At 34.7% G+C, this 15,705-nt stretch overlaps 1 protein-coding gene across 4 annotated transcripts in view; it reads right to left on the bottom strand.

Annotated features, from left to right (window-relative positions):
- The window catches only part of Cenpc (centromere protein C), a 52,492-nt gene that overhangs the window by 35,661 nt on the left and 1,126 nt on the right, over window positions 1-15,705 (bottom strand). For 3 of the 4 annotated variants that reach the window (XM_027390978.2, XM_035452723.1, XM_027390977.2), the window contains exons 2-7: window positions 10,243-10,286; window positions 8,966-9,036; window positions 7,277-7,347; window positions 3,921-4,011; window positions 1,992-2,277; window positions 1,092-1,304 (exon numbers count right to left, since the gene is read on the bottom strand). In XM_027390978.2, coding sequence (XP_027246779.1) covers window positions 1,092-1,304; window positions 1,992-2,277; window positions 3,921-4,011; window positions 7,277-7,347; window positions 8,966-9,036; window positions 10,243-10,286 — 776 coding nt within the window. Of the gene's footprint in view, window positions 1-1,091; window positions 1,305-1,991; window positions 2,278-2,454; window positions 2,477-3,920; window positions 4,012-7,276; window positions 7,348-8,965; window positions 9,037-10,242; window positions 10,287-15,705 lie in introns of those variants that run through there. The other variant, XM_035452724.1, reaches the window with a different exon arrangement.

Genomic DNA, 15,705 nt, shown 5'->3' on the forward strand with positions numbered 1-15,705 from the left:
TCCCAGAAGTAACAAACACTTTTTGATTGGATTTATTCTCCGATTACACAAGACCAAACCCATACCAGGCAGCACTATTGGGGTTATAGGCCTTAGCGGACAACCTGCTACTATTATTCTCTAAATGGACATAGTATTAAACTAAGTCCTATATTGCTTTTTTGTTATGCCCATACATTAATGTATCTCTCAACCCTCATCAGAGAAGCTACTATTTGTAGTAGAAAAAAGAGAGAGAGAAAGAGAGAGAGACCTATAAGTGGTCCAAGTACAGAGAATAAGATATCATGGATTGTCCTAAATGGGATATCTATATCACACTCCCTTCTCTCAAGTGATCAAATGATCATGAGATGATCTGTGGGAGAGAAGTGAAAAGAATATAAGAGCCAAAGGCAGCAGATGTCTACAAAGAAACAGTATCTTCCAGATAGAACAGGGTAGCTGTACATATGAACTCACAGTGGTTGTGACAGTATACATTAAGACCTGTGCAAACTCGGGCCGGGTGTTGGTGGCACACGCCTTTAATCCCAGCACTCGGGAGGCAGAGGCCAGCCTGGTCTCCAGAGTGAGTGCCAGGATAGGCTACAAAGCTACACAGAGAAACCCTGTCTTGAAAAACCAAAAAAAAAAAAAAGACCTGTGCAAACTCATGCCAGCCAAGGTGGGCATAAGTCCCACACCTAACCAAGGAGCTACTGATAGCTGCTGGCAGAGAGATATTTGGTTTTCTTTAAGAATATAGCCCTAGTAAGTAAACCATGCTCCTGGGGAAAGGTCACACATCCAAGAATATATGCACAGCACAAAATGGACTTAACAGGTGTTAAAAAAGAAAATAAGAGGCCATAAAACTACATGGGTAGAAAAGGCATGAATCTGGCAAGATTTGGGGAGGAGTATAAATGGTGATGAGTATAAATGATCAAGACACATTGCACAAAATTCTAATAAAAATTTTATAATTCAATAAAAAAGAAAATAAAAAGACTTCTATATTAAAATTAAATAACATAGAACACCCAGATAAGGTTCACAGAATGAATCAAAAAAAAAAATCCAAAAGGATAGTTTTGTAATAACTTTACCTAGATTCATTTTTCCTCTTGACAGCTTCTAAATACAATGCTGAAAAACTCTTTTTAGATCGTTGTTGAATTTCATAGCTCAGATCTTGTCCTCTTTCCTGGAAAGTTCCTGATGATATCTCTTCTTGTCCTTCTGATATGTTATCCTCTACTTCTAATACACTGTTCACTATTTCTGCTTGGTTCAAAATACTTTTATCTTCAAAGTTTAGCCTGAGAGGTTAAAAAGGTAAGCCAAATTCTCCATAAGGTAAATTTTTACTTCTTACAAAGGTCTTAAAATAACAAAGTATCTTAAATAATCAAATTTTTGCATCCTAGAAAGGACCTAATACTCACCCTTGCAATCATAAATAATATGCAAGAAATATAAATTGTTTCTTTCAAGAAGTTAAAAATAATGGGGTGGAGAGAATGTAAGCAATGTACAATGATATATAAAGATGTCAGTGAAAATTATTGTTTTGTAAGATAACTAAAAATCTTAAGTAAACAAAGGACATTACAGAAAACTTACTATCACAAAGAAAACTTGGTCTTATTGTGTATGTGCATGCATGATGTATGTACACATGGCATATACATGGGCGTTTTAGAGGACAACTTGTGGAGTCTTTCCATCTTTATTTGGTTTCCAGAGATTGAACTACAGTTACCAGACTTATACACCAGTTGCCTTAATTTGCTGAGCCACCTCACCAGCCCCACAAAGAAAACATTTTTCTACAGACTATAGAAAAGTTAACCTCCAAATATCTCTGAAATAAACTTTAATGCCTTCCTTGCAACTAATTAAAAACTAAAGCTAAGCAAAATGCATTTTTAACCCCTTTCTTCAAATCTACATAAAAGGCTAAATTACCATTTGTAATTAATTATTATTACTCAAACAAAAATTACCTTTTCCTGGTTTTAAGAGAAATGTCTGTATTTGAAGATTTCTTATCTACTGAATTTCTTAAGACAGAAGTCACCCTCCTTTGTCCAAGAGATGAAATAACATTCTGCAATTCAGATGTTTTTGCATCCAAAAGAACCACAGGGGAGCCACGGGATAAGCAAAAGTTATCATTGGTGGCCCTGTGGTGACCATTTGTTTTTTCACTCGACATGCTGTTTGAGTCCACGGTACTTTTAGAAACATTATCAGTAGCCAGAATTTTCTGATGAACTTCATTAGCCTGAACTAAAAGAAAATTATATGATGACAGTTCTCAGTAGTTAAATAGTATTTAAATCAAATGTACTTTTAAAAATCAACCATATTTAGAATTAGAAGCTTTCAAGAAACACATAGTTCATTAAGTTTAGAATCAAAGATCTATAATTAAAATACCTAATTACTTTAAGAATTCTGATTTACCAAATTAGTGAAATGAACATGTACTTGGTCCACACCATCTGTGTTATGGAAATACAGAAATCCTCAAACACAGAAACTCCAAAATTTATGCCCAAAGTCTTGAGATGTAAAGCTTGTACACAGCTAAAATATGAAGAATACAGAAATTATGAGATTCTGCTATGGATAGACTAAGAGCGTGTAAGCTAATGTAGCTAGATGAACATACATACATATACAACATGCATACATATAACATGTGCATACAAGTATCTATATACATATAGAGTATATATACATATAAATACATATATATATATAGATAGATACTTACATAAAATCACCTTCAGTCCTCAAATGTCAAAGAAAAATTAGAAAATATTCATACTAACTTATTGTTCTTAAATACAAAGATCTAAAAAATTAAGTACAACAAAAAACAGCTTTTAGTTCAAAGGTAAGATGTCAGTTCTATGCTTCTCCCTTTTAATGCAACTAAATTCCTTAGAAATCATCCATCAACCAACAATAATAGGGCTCTGAAACCTAAGAGACACTAGGGTATCTACCTGGAAAACTGAAGACTTAAGGAACAATTCACAATATGGTCTCCTGGGTTTCCTGTTCACTTCCCATTTGTCCTTCAACTAGGTGACTGAGATGTCTGCAACCCAGAAACAACACTATGCAAAGGGAAAGGAAAGAACCCACATTCTCTCAAAATCATAGCAGAACACAAACTAGAGGGAAACTTGCTCTAGAACATGGGCCATGGGAGCTTTGTTCTGCCTATAGTGGCAAAGTAGCAAAGTGCTAGTTTGTACAATGGGACAAGGGTATTATGGAAGAGAAGTCAGATAATTGGTATGCATACATTTTCTACTATACCTTAGTTATCCTCTCACATATTTTACAGTGCCTTTCAAACTTTAGCATTTTTGAAAGGTAAATACATGTTGTAGAGGAAGAGAGAAAAATGATTATCAAAAAATTACACTGGGCGGTGGTAATGCAAGCCTTTAATAATCACACACTCAGGAGGCAGAGGTAGGCAGATCTCTGAGTTCAAGGCCAGTCTGATATACACAGCAAGTTCCAGAACAGGCTCCAAAGCTACACAGGGAAACCCTGTCTTGAAAAACAAACAAACAAACAAACAAACAAAACACAACAAAACAAAACAAATGTACTACACAAAGTCTATTCTACTTAGAATTTTAACTAAATAAAACTGAAAATTCAGAGAAAAATTTTGTGAATGATAGGCAAATAAATGAGAACACTGGGCTTTGAATCACACATACTCTAAACCTAGAGTGTAACATTATAGTGACACAGTAAAAACCAAATGAGGTCAAAGTTCAAAAGTGTATTAAATAAAATTGAGATTCAATATACCTAATCTGACACTAATCTTGTCACCTTACACATCGTGTGCACCACGTATGTCATTTCAGCTTTTAAACTGCCATGAGTGTGCTACCAACCTGATCCACAAGCAGCTTCACTTGGTTCTGCAGCAACCTTCAAAGTGCCTTTCTTCCTTGAAGAAACTGGTACTGATTCTGAATGTGATGCCTGGCATTGAGCACAAAAAAAATACATTTGATCTTCTTTATTATACTGTCAATTGTGATTAGATGCACACTTTTAAAATTGGAGGAAAGTTTTAAACAACAAAGCACTGGTAGTAATACTAAAGAACTACTGAACAGAGAGGGAATAAACAAACTATGGAACATCATATAATATCTCTAAAAGTTACAACACCAGAGTTAACACAAACCACAAATGATTACATTAACAAAAAAAGCAAGTTCATGAAAATCCATAGTGATACCATTAAGGTAAAGTTCAAAAATATAGAAGAAAGTATAAAACAATACAATATTTCAGAATTCACTCTATGTAATAAAGTGTTAACACAGCATACCTAATCATTTAAAGGGCTAGCCATTGCCAGGAACCTACAGACTGAGTTGTATAATGCTTCTTCTTTAACAAGTGGTAAGCTTGAACCTGTTGTGATAACCTGCCCTAGCTATTTTACAAAACATGATTATGGTGAACAGTTGTTTTGTTTCCTCCTAGGATTATAATGTTTGATAGACAGGGAATGTCCATGGAAGCAGAATCCAATAAAAATGGACTGATGGTACACTACGTGATGGGTATCTGTGTACATATGCATATTACTCTTCAAATCTAACATTCATGGCTCCTTGGATAATATAGGAGCCTGTATATGGATATCTAGACTTGATGTCCTCTCCCCTTATGAAGCTAGCTACCTGTCCTACCTGCATAGCAGTAATAAAACTCAAATTTTATTCTAGTATATTTTTAGGGTTTGTTTTATTGAGCTGGAGAGATAGCTCAGCAGTTAAGAGCTCACAGTGCTTTCCGAAGGACCCCATTCGCAGCATCTACATCACGTGATTCACAAGCACCTGTAACTCCAGCTCTAAGAGGAACCCACACCTTGCCTCTTTCAAGTAGCTATATTCACATACATAAATACACATAATTAAAAGTAACAAAAAACGTTTTAAGATTTTATCTTATTTACACATATGACTGTGTGAATGTGCATGTTACATGTATGCTGATAGTATGGAAGTCAGAGAGTGTGTCAGACCTCCTGGAGCTTGAGTTAGGCAGCTTTGAGCCAACAACTTGGGTGCTAGAATTGAACTCAGATCCTTTGGGAAGAGCAACAGTGCTCTTACACCACTAAGCCATCTCTCAAATCCCCCAAATTACATTTCTTATGTGAAGCTGACAGCTAACTTTGTAGGTTAGAAAGTCCCAATCTGGATAAAATAATTTAGCATATACAAAATCTCTACTGTTTTGAAATATCTCTTACAGAAGACAAAATACACATACACATATATGAATAAAAACTAACACAGGAGAAATTATATAAGGGAAAAATAATGAGACTAATAACAAGTGTAAGAAGGAATCAACAAAACTAAACTTCCTTTTGCCAAAAGACCAAAGTGGCAGTCCTGCCACACTAATGAAGAAAAATACTAAAGTAAAAATGCCAATGTCAAAAATGTAAAAGAGGACATTACAGACCCTAAAAACAAAGTTTTAGAAAATCATTAACAACTTTGTTAATAAATTTGAAAATGACAAAACAAAAAAGAAAACCTCAATTGTCTACCACAACTACCTATAATAGAATCTCAGCCCTTCATAATGTATATCTTGATCTAGATCATGGTTATAAAAATTCACCAAAATGTGCATTTAAATCAGGCAAGCTAGTATACAACTATAAACACAATACTTAAGAGAAAAAGAAGGATCTGGAGTTCAAGGGCATTCTTGGATACACAGCAAATTCAAGGTCAGCCCTTGTTTCAGAAGTTTTTTAAAGTCAGGCACAATGGTATGCATCTAAGCCAGGCACAATGGTACACATCTGTGATCCCAGCACTCAGGAAACTGAGGCAAGAGGCTCATATTCAAGTTCAAGTGAGACAGGGTCTCAAATTAGTTAATTATTACATACATACATACATACATACATACATACATACATACATACATACATACCGAGGCCAGAAAAAGATCCATCTGAGACTGGGGAGAAATACTCCTCTCAGCCAAACAGAAGATAGATTAATGACCATACCACCTACCAGCCAGAGAAGAAAACCTCTCTGAGTCAGTAGACATACAAGAACCTTTTTCTCCCTCAGAAGTGAAGAAAGTTAGCTGCAGATTATATATTGCTAAACCTGTCTTCATTATCTTTTAAAGCTCTAATTTGTTTACATTTTATGCTTAACTAGTTGTCACAGTAGAGTGTTGCTGGACTGCTGTAACATACTTCATTCTGCCTAGAAAAGGAACCTCAAAAGTTAAGACCTATAAAAACATTTTAAGGAGGGGAGAGGGGAGAACAATATTTGTGAATATGGATGCAAACATCTCAAATATCAAACTAAATTTAGGGGAAAAATCAATTCATTATACACATATAAAAAACTGTCAAAGTAAAAACTTATTTCTTAAGAATTTAATGATCAAGTCAAGTTCCCAGGAAATTTAAAGTTGATTTTAATTTTCAAAGATCAATGTGATTTCTCATATTATAAAAGGTCTGTCAAATTCTGAAAGATCTGGTTGTCTTCATTCCTTAAAGCAAAGATAATCTATACAGATAATGCATTCAGGATCGTGAGCGCAAAGCCAGCCTGGGCAGTATAGCTAAGTTCCAGGTCAGCTTGTAGTAGAACACTGTTTATCGGTTTTTAACGAACTTTACTTCTATGAGCTTTCTAATTAGTACTATACTTCCAAATAGCATGTCTTGGGCCACTAACTTCAAACCCATTACCACTAGGAGTATAACTCAGTGATTCAACACTGTGTTTGGCATGTGCAAGGCCCTGGGTTCAAATACAGTACTTGAAAAAAAAAAAAAATCTAACTAAAACTATACTACTTTTGGATAATAAATCAACCTACCCTTCAAAGCACACAGTCAACCAAAAGCAGTTTTTGAGGCCAGCAACCAGTCCCATCAGTCTTCTGAAAACAACCACATTTGTCAATCTTTAAACTTTAAAGCTACCCATTTCCCTAGAACTCTTAAGTATTAGTTTAGAAGAAACAAAAAGGATTACTATAAATTTTGTATATTCCCAATGTCAAATACTAGAAATATCAAACCAAAATTTTATAATACCTCCAAGTTTTATGAAAGCAAGAGAAGCATAGGATTCTTTTTAAAGAATAAGGCAATTAAAATATACATAAGAAGACTGCTTAAACATCATTCATTAAAGTACCAAACCTCCATCAGTTCTCCTGTTAGACTTACCTCTTTGCCTGCTGACTGATTACAATTATCTTTTGCTTTAGGAGTGGTACAAAGCAATGACTCTGTAGAATCTGTAATAAAAACCATTGACAAGACTTAAAACATATTAAATGTATTAAAAACCCAACGGGGTAAAGTGGAATACAACTTTTAAAATCTCAGCAGAGGCAGGCAGATCTCTGTTAATTCAAGGCTAGCCTGATCAACATACTGAGACTCTCTTGAAAGAAATATTCTAACTGAATGGCTCTGTATCAGTGGCTCTCAACCTGTGGGTTATAACTCCTTGGGGGGTCAACTAACCCTTTCATAGGGGTCACCTATGACCATTGAAAAACATAGATATTTACAATATGGTTCATATTTACAGTTATGAAGTAGCAACAAAAATAATTTTTATGGTAGGACATCATCACATCCTGAGGAACTATATTAAAGGGAAGGTTGAGGACCATTGCTCTATATGACCTGTGAAGAACTGTCAGTTGACTCTTCAAAATACAACTAGCCTAAAGAAATAGAGATATCAATGTAATATTCAAGTGTTCCTACAAACACTAGAAACAGAAAAGCAAACAAAATTCCTAAGGGGGAAGGGGGAACTCAGTTCTTTCAGTCTGTAATGCAGATAGTTTTTCTGCTATCTTACTTTTTGTGCTAACAGAATACCTAAGACTGAATTAGGGATGCAGCTCAGTGATAGAGTGCTTGCCTAACAACCACAAAACCCAGATCTGCAAAATAAATACAGGAAACTGAATGATTTTAAAAACACAGAGATTTCAGAGATTTTGTATCAAGATTTTATAGCAAGAGTCATTTATTTCTCCCAAGCAAGTTAAGAAACAGATCTGACATAGCTCCCAAGACCTTTTACATGGTTGGCTTAAATTCATTCATGAGGACAAAAACCTTATGATCTAACCACACCGCAAAAGTCTCATCTCTAAACACTGTTACAGCATTGGAAATCAATGTTCCAACCCATATTTTGGGAGATGACATTAGACAAAAACATCTAGCATCTCTCTACTCATCTACTCATGTTCAGCCTCAGAACGTTTTTTGCCCTAATTCACCACTTTGTAATAAACAAATGTAAATTACCAAAATTACTTCAAATGCAAATGATCCCTTATACTTTCTCCCTTATAAAAATGCTTGGATCTATAATTATCTAATTCCATATTTTAGGCAGATTTTAGAATATTTACACATGCATCTCAAGATTTTTCTTGAGTCTAAACACAAATTTACTTACATTTCACATGCACTTTATACACAAAGACTAAAGGTAATTCTGTGCATAAAATAAGGTTTCATAGAACTTTCCATTTGTGGCATGATATTCATATCCAAACTTCTAGATTTCCAAATATTTATGATTTTAGATTTTCACATTAAGGAAATATATTCTTTTGTGCAAAGTATTGATCTATAGAGTTCCAGATTATAGGAATCCAGTGTGAATTAAAGATGACATATTACTGTGGCTGTATCAGTAATATTCAACATTCTCCTCAATATACTAAAAGGTACAAGAAGGATTGGTTATATATACTCAAAGTTAAGAAGAAATTGCTCTATATATTTAAATGCTAGAACATATCTGCTACATTAGACATTTGTGATAGATTTCTATTTTCATCTATACCAATTCTGAAAGTTCATCTAGAAATGAAGCCTTACTTTGTTCTTCAAAACAGTCTTGTAAGATTTCCAGCACATTCTGGCCTTGTCTTGTATTAATGTTGGGGGCTCTAGTAAAAAAAAAAAAATAAAGTAAATATATAACTTCTGTAAGATGTTTTTTACTTATGTTATTGTCCATTTGAAACTCCCACACAAAATGTTAACTTTAAATAGGAAAAATTATCTCTACTATTTAAACACTTGATAGTCTGAGTCCATCAAACATTCCATTTGTATTTAATATTAAGAGAAGTTATTTTATTATCTACACATGTCTACTCAAATTTCAGTATCTGTATCTAAAATTGGTTCAGACAACTACTATATTTGAATTTGAATACCAATTCTGGTTTTTGAAGAAACTCAATTAGTCGTGAAATGTTTTCCTTTTGTTTTGGGAAGTAAACCCAGGACTTCTAGCACTACAGGCCAACTTGTCTACCACTGAAATATTTTACAGGCACTAAACGCAATGAAGATTTTATAGACACCAATCTCAACATCTCCAACTAACATTGTCTTCTCTACAACTTTTCAAGTGCACTTTGCGGTTATGCAGCTCTACAGAGGGTTAATATACTTTTGCTTAAAATTACACTAAACTTTTAATGTTTCATTAATATCAAAAACACACAAATTCCATATAACTTCTTACATGGCTGGCTGCATTTAATAGCTAAATTAGATATAAACCTTTTATGATATAAACTGTTTATTATCTTATTATATTTTTATTATCTTATTATATTTATATCTTATATAATATATATATATCTTATATAATATATATATCTTATATATATATATTATATATAATATATATATAAGATATATAATTATATATATCTTATATAATATATACTTTATTATCTTATTATAATTAATATTTTTATTCATTAAGTAATTTTACTGGTAGTACAGAAAGAAAATCTTTCACACAAAATGCAAGCTCTTTATGATAAAAAAAACTTAATAAGTATACTTCACTACTTATAGTAATAAGTATATTTCACTAATATTACCATTCAATGCTAATAATTCAGTGTTCAATTCTTCTTGTTCACAATTCTATATAAGTATTTTTTCTTACTTCCACTGTCATTACATGACTTGTGCTAATATTTCTCTCTTATATAAAATAATTAAAAGACTAAACAATCAGTATGCATAGAAATCAATCTGCAAAAGGTAACAGATTTTTCTATCTTAAAAAAAAACCCACTTTCTGAAGATGAAAATAAATCATTTTAAAAGTTCAAGTCTAAACATGCTACCTGGAAGGCCGGCAAAATCTTCTGCGGTAATTTTTCAAATGATCCTGAAAGAAAAGTTAACTATCAATTTTTTAAACCATAATCAAATAAAACTCATCTTCAAAATATTTCCAATTCAATACCAGTTTAACAAAAGAACATGTTTTTCAATTTATTCATTTAACAAGTATCTGTTAGTTGTTCAATATAATACTATAAAGAGTTCTAAAAACAGGCAAAATGGCTAGCTAGGAGCTTGCCACCCACAAAACAAGTTTGATGACATGAGTTTGATCCTTGAACCCAAGTTAAGTAAGAAAAAATTAACTGACTCCAAGAAGTCCCTGATATTCACATGTCATATAAGTACACATACACACAAAATGAAATAGGAAGACATAAAGCAATAATGGAATGAAATAGAAAACCACGTGCAAAAAAGACCAATGATTTTCTGAAAGATGGAAATAGATAAGGCATTATAAGTAATGAAATATAACAAAAGCAGTAGCAACCTAAAGATCAGATATTATATATTAATATACTTTACTGGATATACATTATATCCTTATTATATGTGATATTAATATATAATATCCTTCATTGACTAGATTAATATAATATATATTAATATACTTTATTGAGGATATCCTCAATGAAGGAGACCAATCTGCTTAAGAGAAAGTCACAGAGATGCAGACAAGGAACTTCAGATAAAACAAAGGGAATAAGACAAGCAAATAGTAATAGAGCAATCCCAGAAATTTGATGAGGCTAAAGCTGGAGGATTTCAACTTTAACATCAACCTGGGTTGTGCTAAATAGTGAGACTCTGTCTCAATAAATGTGGGCAGAAGAGATTAAAGGAAAGCACAGTATAAACTGGCATGATATGGTTAAGAGGAAGGTTTTTGTTGTAGATGTGAGTTAAAACAGCCAGAAGCCTCTGGAAGAGCACAAAACATTAAAAGAAAGCAGCAGACTATACATGGTCAGCAGACTGGACCTGTTGAAGGCTAAATAGAAGAGAGTAGAACAGCAAGGGATAGACAATAGAGAAAGCATAGTGAGAGATCCAGGAGCAGGGCACAGATAGAGACAAAAACATTGAGGATGGCAGGGTTATGGGGAGAATGAGTATCTGTGGGGAGGGAAGCTTATAAGATGGAGGGAGTTTAGGATAGAAAAGGTGGTAAGAAGTCCTGGGATACTAACATGCTTGTGATCCTGAGGGAGACTGGAGGCCAGAATAAGCTGATATACTGACAGGTACCACAGGTAGCCATATATCCCTTACCATAAAGGAAATGACTCCTTTTGATAGAGAGGAACCACCTTCACAAGTTCCTGAGGAATGCTGACTTTTATCTAACTGCCAGAAATCCTCCTATAGTCCTAGTTGAGCTCAGTTCTGGAAATGTGGACTGCTTTTTGGAATTTGAGGAATTGGGAGTTTCCTTTGGACCTAACAAGCATATTCATAGGACAGTTGACCTTACAAAAAGCATATCTTACAAAAAGTATGGTTGTCTAAGTCTCAAATATGACCAACATCTGTAGATTACTGGACATTTAAGTCTCTAAAGCAGAAACAGAAAATCAAGATATAAATTTTTAAATTTAATTTTCTCTTGGGACATTTTACAAAGACAAAAATGAAGAAAATCTAAAAATAAGAAAACTAATACTTTCAAAAAATAACTGAAATGCAGAACTCTTAAAACTAAAATAGAGCTTGCTATGGTAGCCTGTGCAAGAGGACTGTAAATTTGAGGTCACCTGAGCCACATAGCAAAACCCTCTCTCTTAAATAATAAAAATAAAAATCTAAGGTTATATATTATCTACAATAAGCAGACAGCAAGAATTCTTAATAATGAAAAACAAAATTGCCTAAAATTAAGATGATTTTAAAAATGAAACTAACTGTACCTCCCACAAAATGGCAGGAATTGGGAATAAAAAATAAAGTAGCATAAAATGGTGATATGGCCTTCGGACTATAGTAGAACTATAAAGGAAACCCTTCTAGTTGGATTCTGTAAGATGATGACTAGCACTGTCAACACCAGTTGTTTACCTAGCCCCACTTTTATTCAATCCAATGTTATAGAAATAATAGCAAAATATTCTACTTGTTCTAGGCTAATTTGTATGTTAGCTGCACCAGCTCTGAAAGCCACAATTTTTGAAGAAATATTTAGCTTCCTTAGTTTTAATTTAGAAAGCAGGAATGAATTGGATGCCACATGTAGTCCTTGTTTTGGGGAAGCTGCTGTCCTTCAGCCTGTAAGACAAGGGAGAGAATGTATGTGTGTTCTGTTCACCTGTATTTCTCTGTATCTGAGTTCAGATCCATACAATTACAATCTAAAAATCACAGGATCCACTCTGTTGTAGAATATTAAAGATGTGTTTAAGCTGTGGAACATTTGTTTAATGACGAAAAGATGTCATATTCTTTTATGTTGCATTTGTGATGCTGTGTTAATTTACCTGTGTAAAACACCTTATTGGTCTAATAAAGAACTGAACAGCCATTAGCAAGGCAGGAGAAATGATAGGAGGGGCTGGTAGGCAGAAAGAATAAATAGGAAAAGAAATCAGGTTAGAGGGAATTGAGGAGTGAGAAAAGAAGGGGCTAGCCACCCAGCCATCCACAGAATAAGAAGAAAAGAACATATATATTATATATATATATATATATATATATATATAGAGAGAGAGAGAGAGAGAGAGAGAGAGAGAGAGAGGGAGGGAGGGAGGGAGGGGAGGGAGGAGGGAGGGAGGGAGGGAGAGAGAGAGAGAGAGAGAGAGAGAGAGAGAGAGAGAGAGAGAAAGGTAAAAGTCTAGAGGTAAAGGGTAGATGAGATAATTTATTTCAGTTAAGGAAAGCTAGCTAGAAATAAGCCAAGCTAAGGCTGAGCATTTATAAGAAAGTATAAGCCTCCATGTGATTTATTAGGGAGCTGGGTGGCAGACCTCCCAAAGAGACAAAAGAGTAGAAAACAACCAACAACATCATTCTATGTTATTCTTTCTTCTCCAAAGTATGAAAGAATATATGTGATCATCCTCCAAGCTGATTAACAAAGCTTGTCTTTATTTTTATTTTTTATTTAAATTTTTTTTCATTTTACATACCAACCCCAGTCCTCCCTCCCTCCCCTTCTCTTGTCCCCTTCCACTTCCCTCCCTTCCCACTCCTCAGAGAGGGTAAGGCCTTCCTTGGGGAATCAACAAAGTCTGGCAGACTAAGTAAGGCAGGACCAAGGCCCTCCCACTGTGTCAAGGCTGAGCAAGGTATCCCACCATAGGGAATGAGCTCTAAAAAAGCCAGATTATACACCTGGGATAGGTCCTGGACCCACTGCTAGGCTTCCCACTCCTCACCCAACAGATCAAGCCACATACATTCAGAGGGCCTAGTTGTCTTAATCCCTACACTGACCTCACTCTGTTTGACCAAACTTCCCAGACTCCTATTTGCTAAGGAAGCTCTCCCATATGGGTCTCAGCCACACCTTCCCCATGTTCTCTCCCTACTACTGCTCATTCTCTCTCACCTAGTTACAAGCTACTGTCCTACGAAGATATCCCATGACACCACCAAGATTCTAACTCACTGTGCCAACAGTCCACCATGGATGCCCTCCTCATATCACACCAGATTGCTTCTCACTGAAACATTCACTGCTCTCTAGCTGGGATTACACTCCTCACCAAAAATCTTCCTATGTGAACCACTTCTATTTCCAAACTTGAACTCACTGGCTACATAAGCTGTCCCCTAGCACATGGATACTACCATCTCAACATCTAAGCCCTCACATTGTAAGCCGGGCTATATCCTGTCAACCCAATTCATGCTTGCTCCTACACACCAGCTCCTAAGTCACTGGAGTATCCCATTCACTGGATACCCATATTGTTTGGTTACACCTAATATTATTCATACTGAGTTGCTTAGGAAAGGAAGAAAAGGCAAAAACGAAATAGATGTAAAGAAACCTGGAAGGGCCATGGAGATGGCCCAATGAGTGAAAATACTGCTGTGAGGCCTATCAACCTCAGTTGGATTCCCAGATCCATGTAAAGGTGGAGAACCTTCTAACCAACAAACACATCCACACCCCCACACAAAATAAAACTTTTTTCATAAAACATAAACGTGGGGCAAAGATTTTGTCTTGAGATAATTTATCATCCTTCCAGAGCTTTTCAATTAAACTATATGCTATATTAACATAAAAAAACAGCTGTTCCAGGAATGGGGTTCAGTTGGGAGAATGTTTTCCTAGCATTCGGGAATCTCTGGATCAAATCCCTAGAATACCACATGAGGAGGTGGTAAAACTCTAAGACCAGCACTTATGAAGAGTGGACAGGAGAGTTTGAAGCCATCCTGGAAAACATGAGATCCTGTCTCAAAAAAACCAAAATAGCATGCCAAAAGTTGGGCATGGTGGTATTGCAGACCTATAATCCCAATTACTTGGGAGACAGATGCAAGAGTCCAAAGTCATCCTTGCCTACATAGTAGTTCTTGTTCAAGGCCATCCTTGGTTACATGTGACACTATCCCAACACCAAACAACAAAAAAGATATGCCAAATAAGAACAAAAAAGTAAATATAAATATTTAAAGAAAGGTGAGAACCCATAAAATTCATAAAGTACTTAAAAAGTAAAAGATGGAATCTATTTTTTAGGCAGCAAACTAAAGAAAAGAGATGTCTAACAATTTGGCTTTATTACAAATTTTCTTTTGGTGTTAAGATTAAACCTAAGACCCATCAATGCAGGGAAAACACTCTATACCACTATTTTACAACCTCAAACCCACTATTATTCATTTGATGGAAACATTTAAAGCAAACACATAGGTCTCTTTTTAGTATTCAGCACTGTGAGAGACTGAAATAAAAGCCAATCCTGAGGATGTTAAATTACACAAGCTTCCGAACCCTAGTTTATGAAATTTCTTTTCATTTCAGTAAATTTCATTTCAGTAAAAAAAGGATCAAAAATCTGCACACTGAAACTTTTTTAAAAAAATATAAACATCTGTACAATACTACCTCTTCCTTTGCTAAGTAGGAATATTTCTAGGACAGGATAGGTCACCTGCTCATGAATACAGAACAACTACTAGAGTGTCATCGAGTGTTAGGCACACTCAAAAGTAGGTAATAACCAAGACAAAATAAGGTTCCTCAATTCTGAGTTAAAATCTAGAAAATATCTATTTGAATGTACAACCTACCAACTTCAATTTATCCTTCAGTTTATCTCAACTTGAGTTTCTTCCACCTAGACTATAGTTCTCAAAAAAAAAAAAAAAAAAAGTACAACACAGTAGGATTTGCCAACCTCTATTTGGAGTGAATGACTTTTTGTTGTAGGATGCTTGGCAGAATCCCAGAACTATTAAGCTCAAATCAGTTACAGGGTAATAACATGTATTTGATAATGTATAGCAAG

The sequence above is a fragment of the Cricetulus griseus genome (assembly GCF_003668045.3).
Source record: "Cricetulus griseus strain 17A/GY chromosome 1 unlocalized genomic scaffold, alternate assembly CriGri-PICRH-1.0 chr1_1, whole genome shotgun sequence".
Lineage (NCBI taxonomy): Eukaryota > Metazoa > Chordata > Mammalia > Rodentia > Cricetidae > Cricetulus > Cricetulus griseus.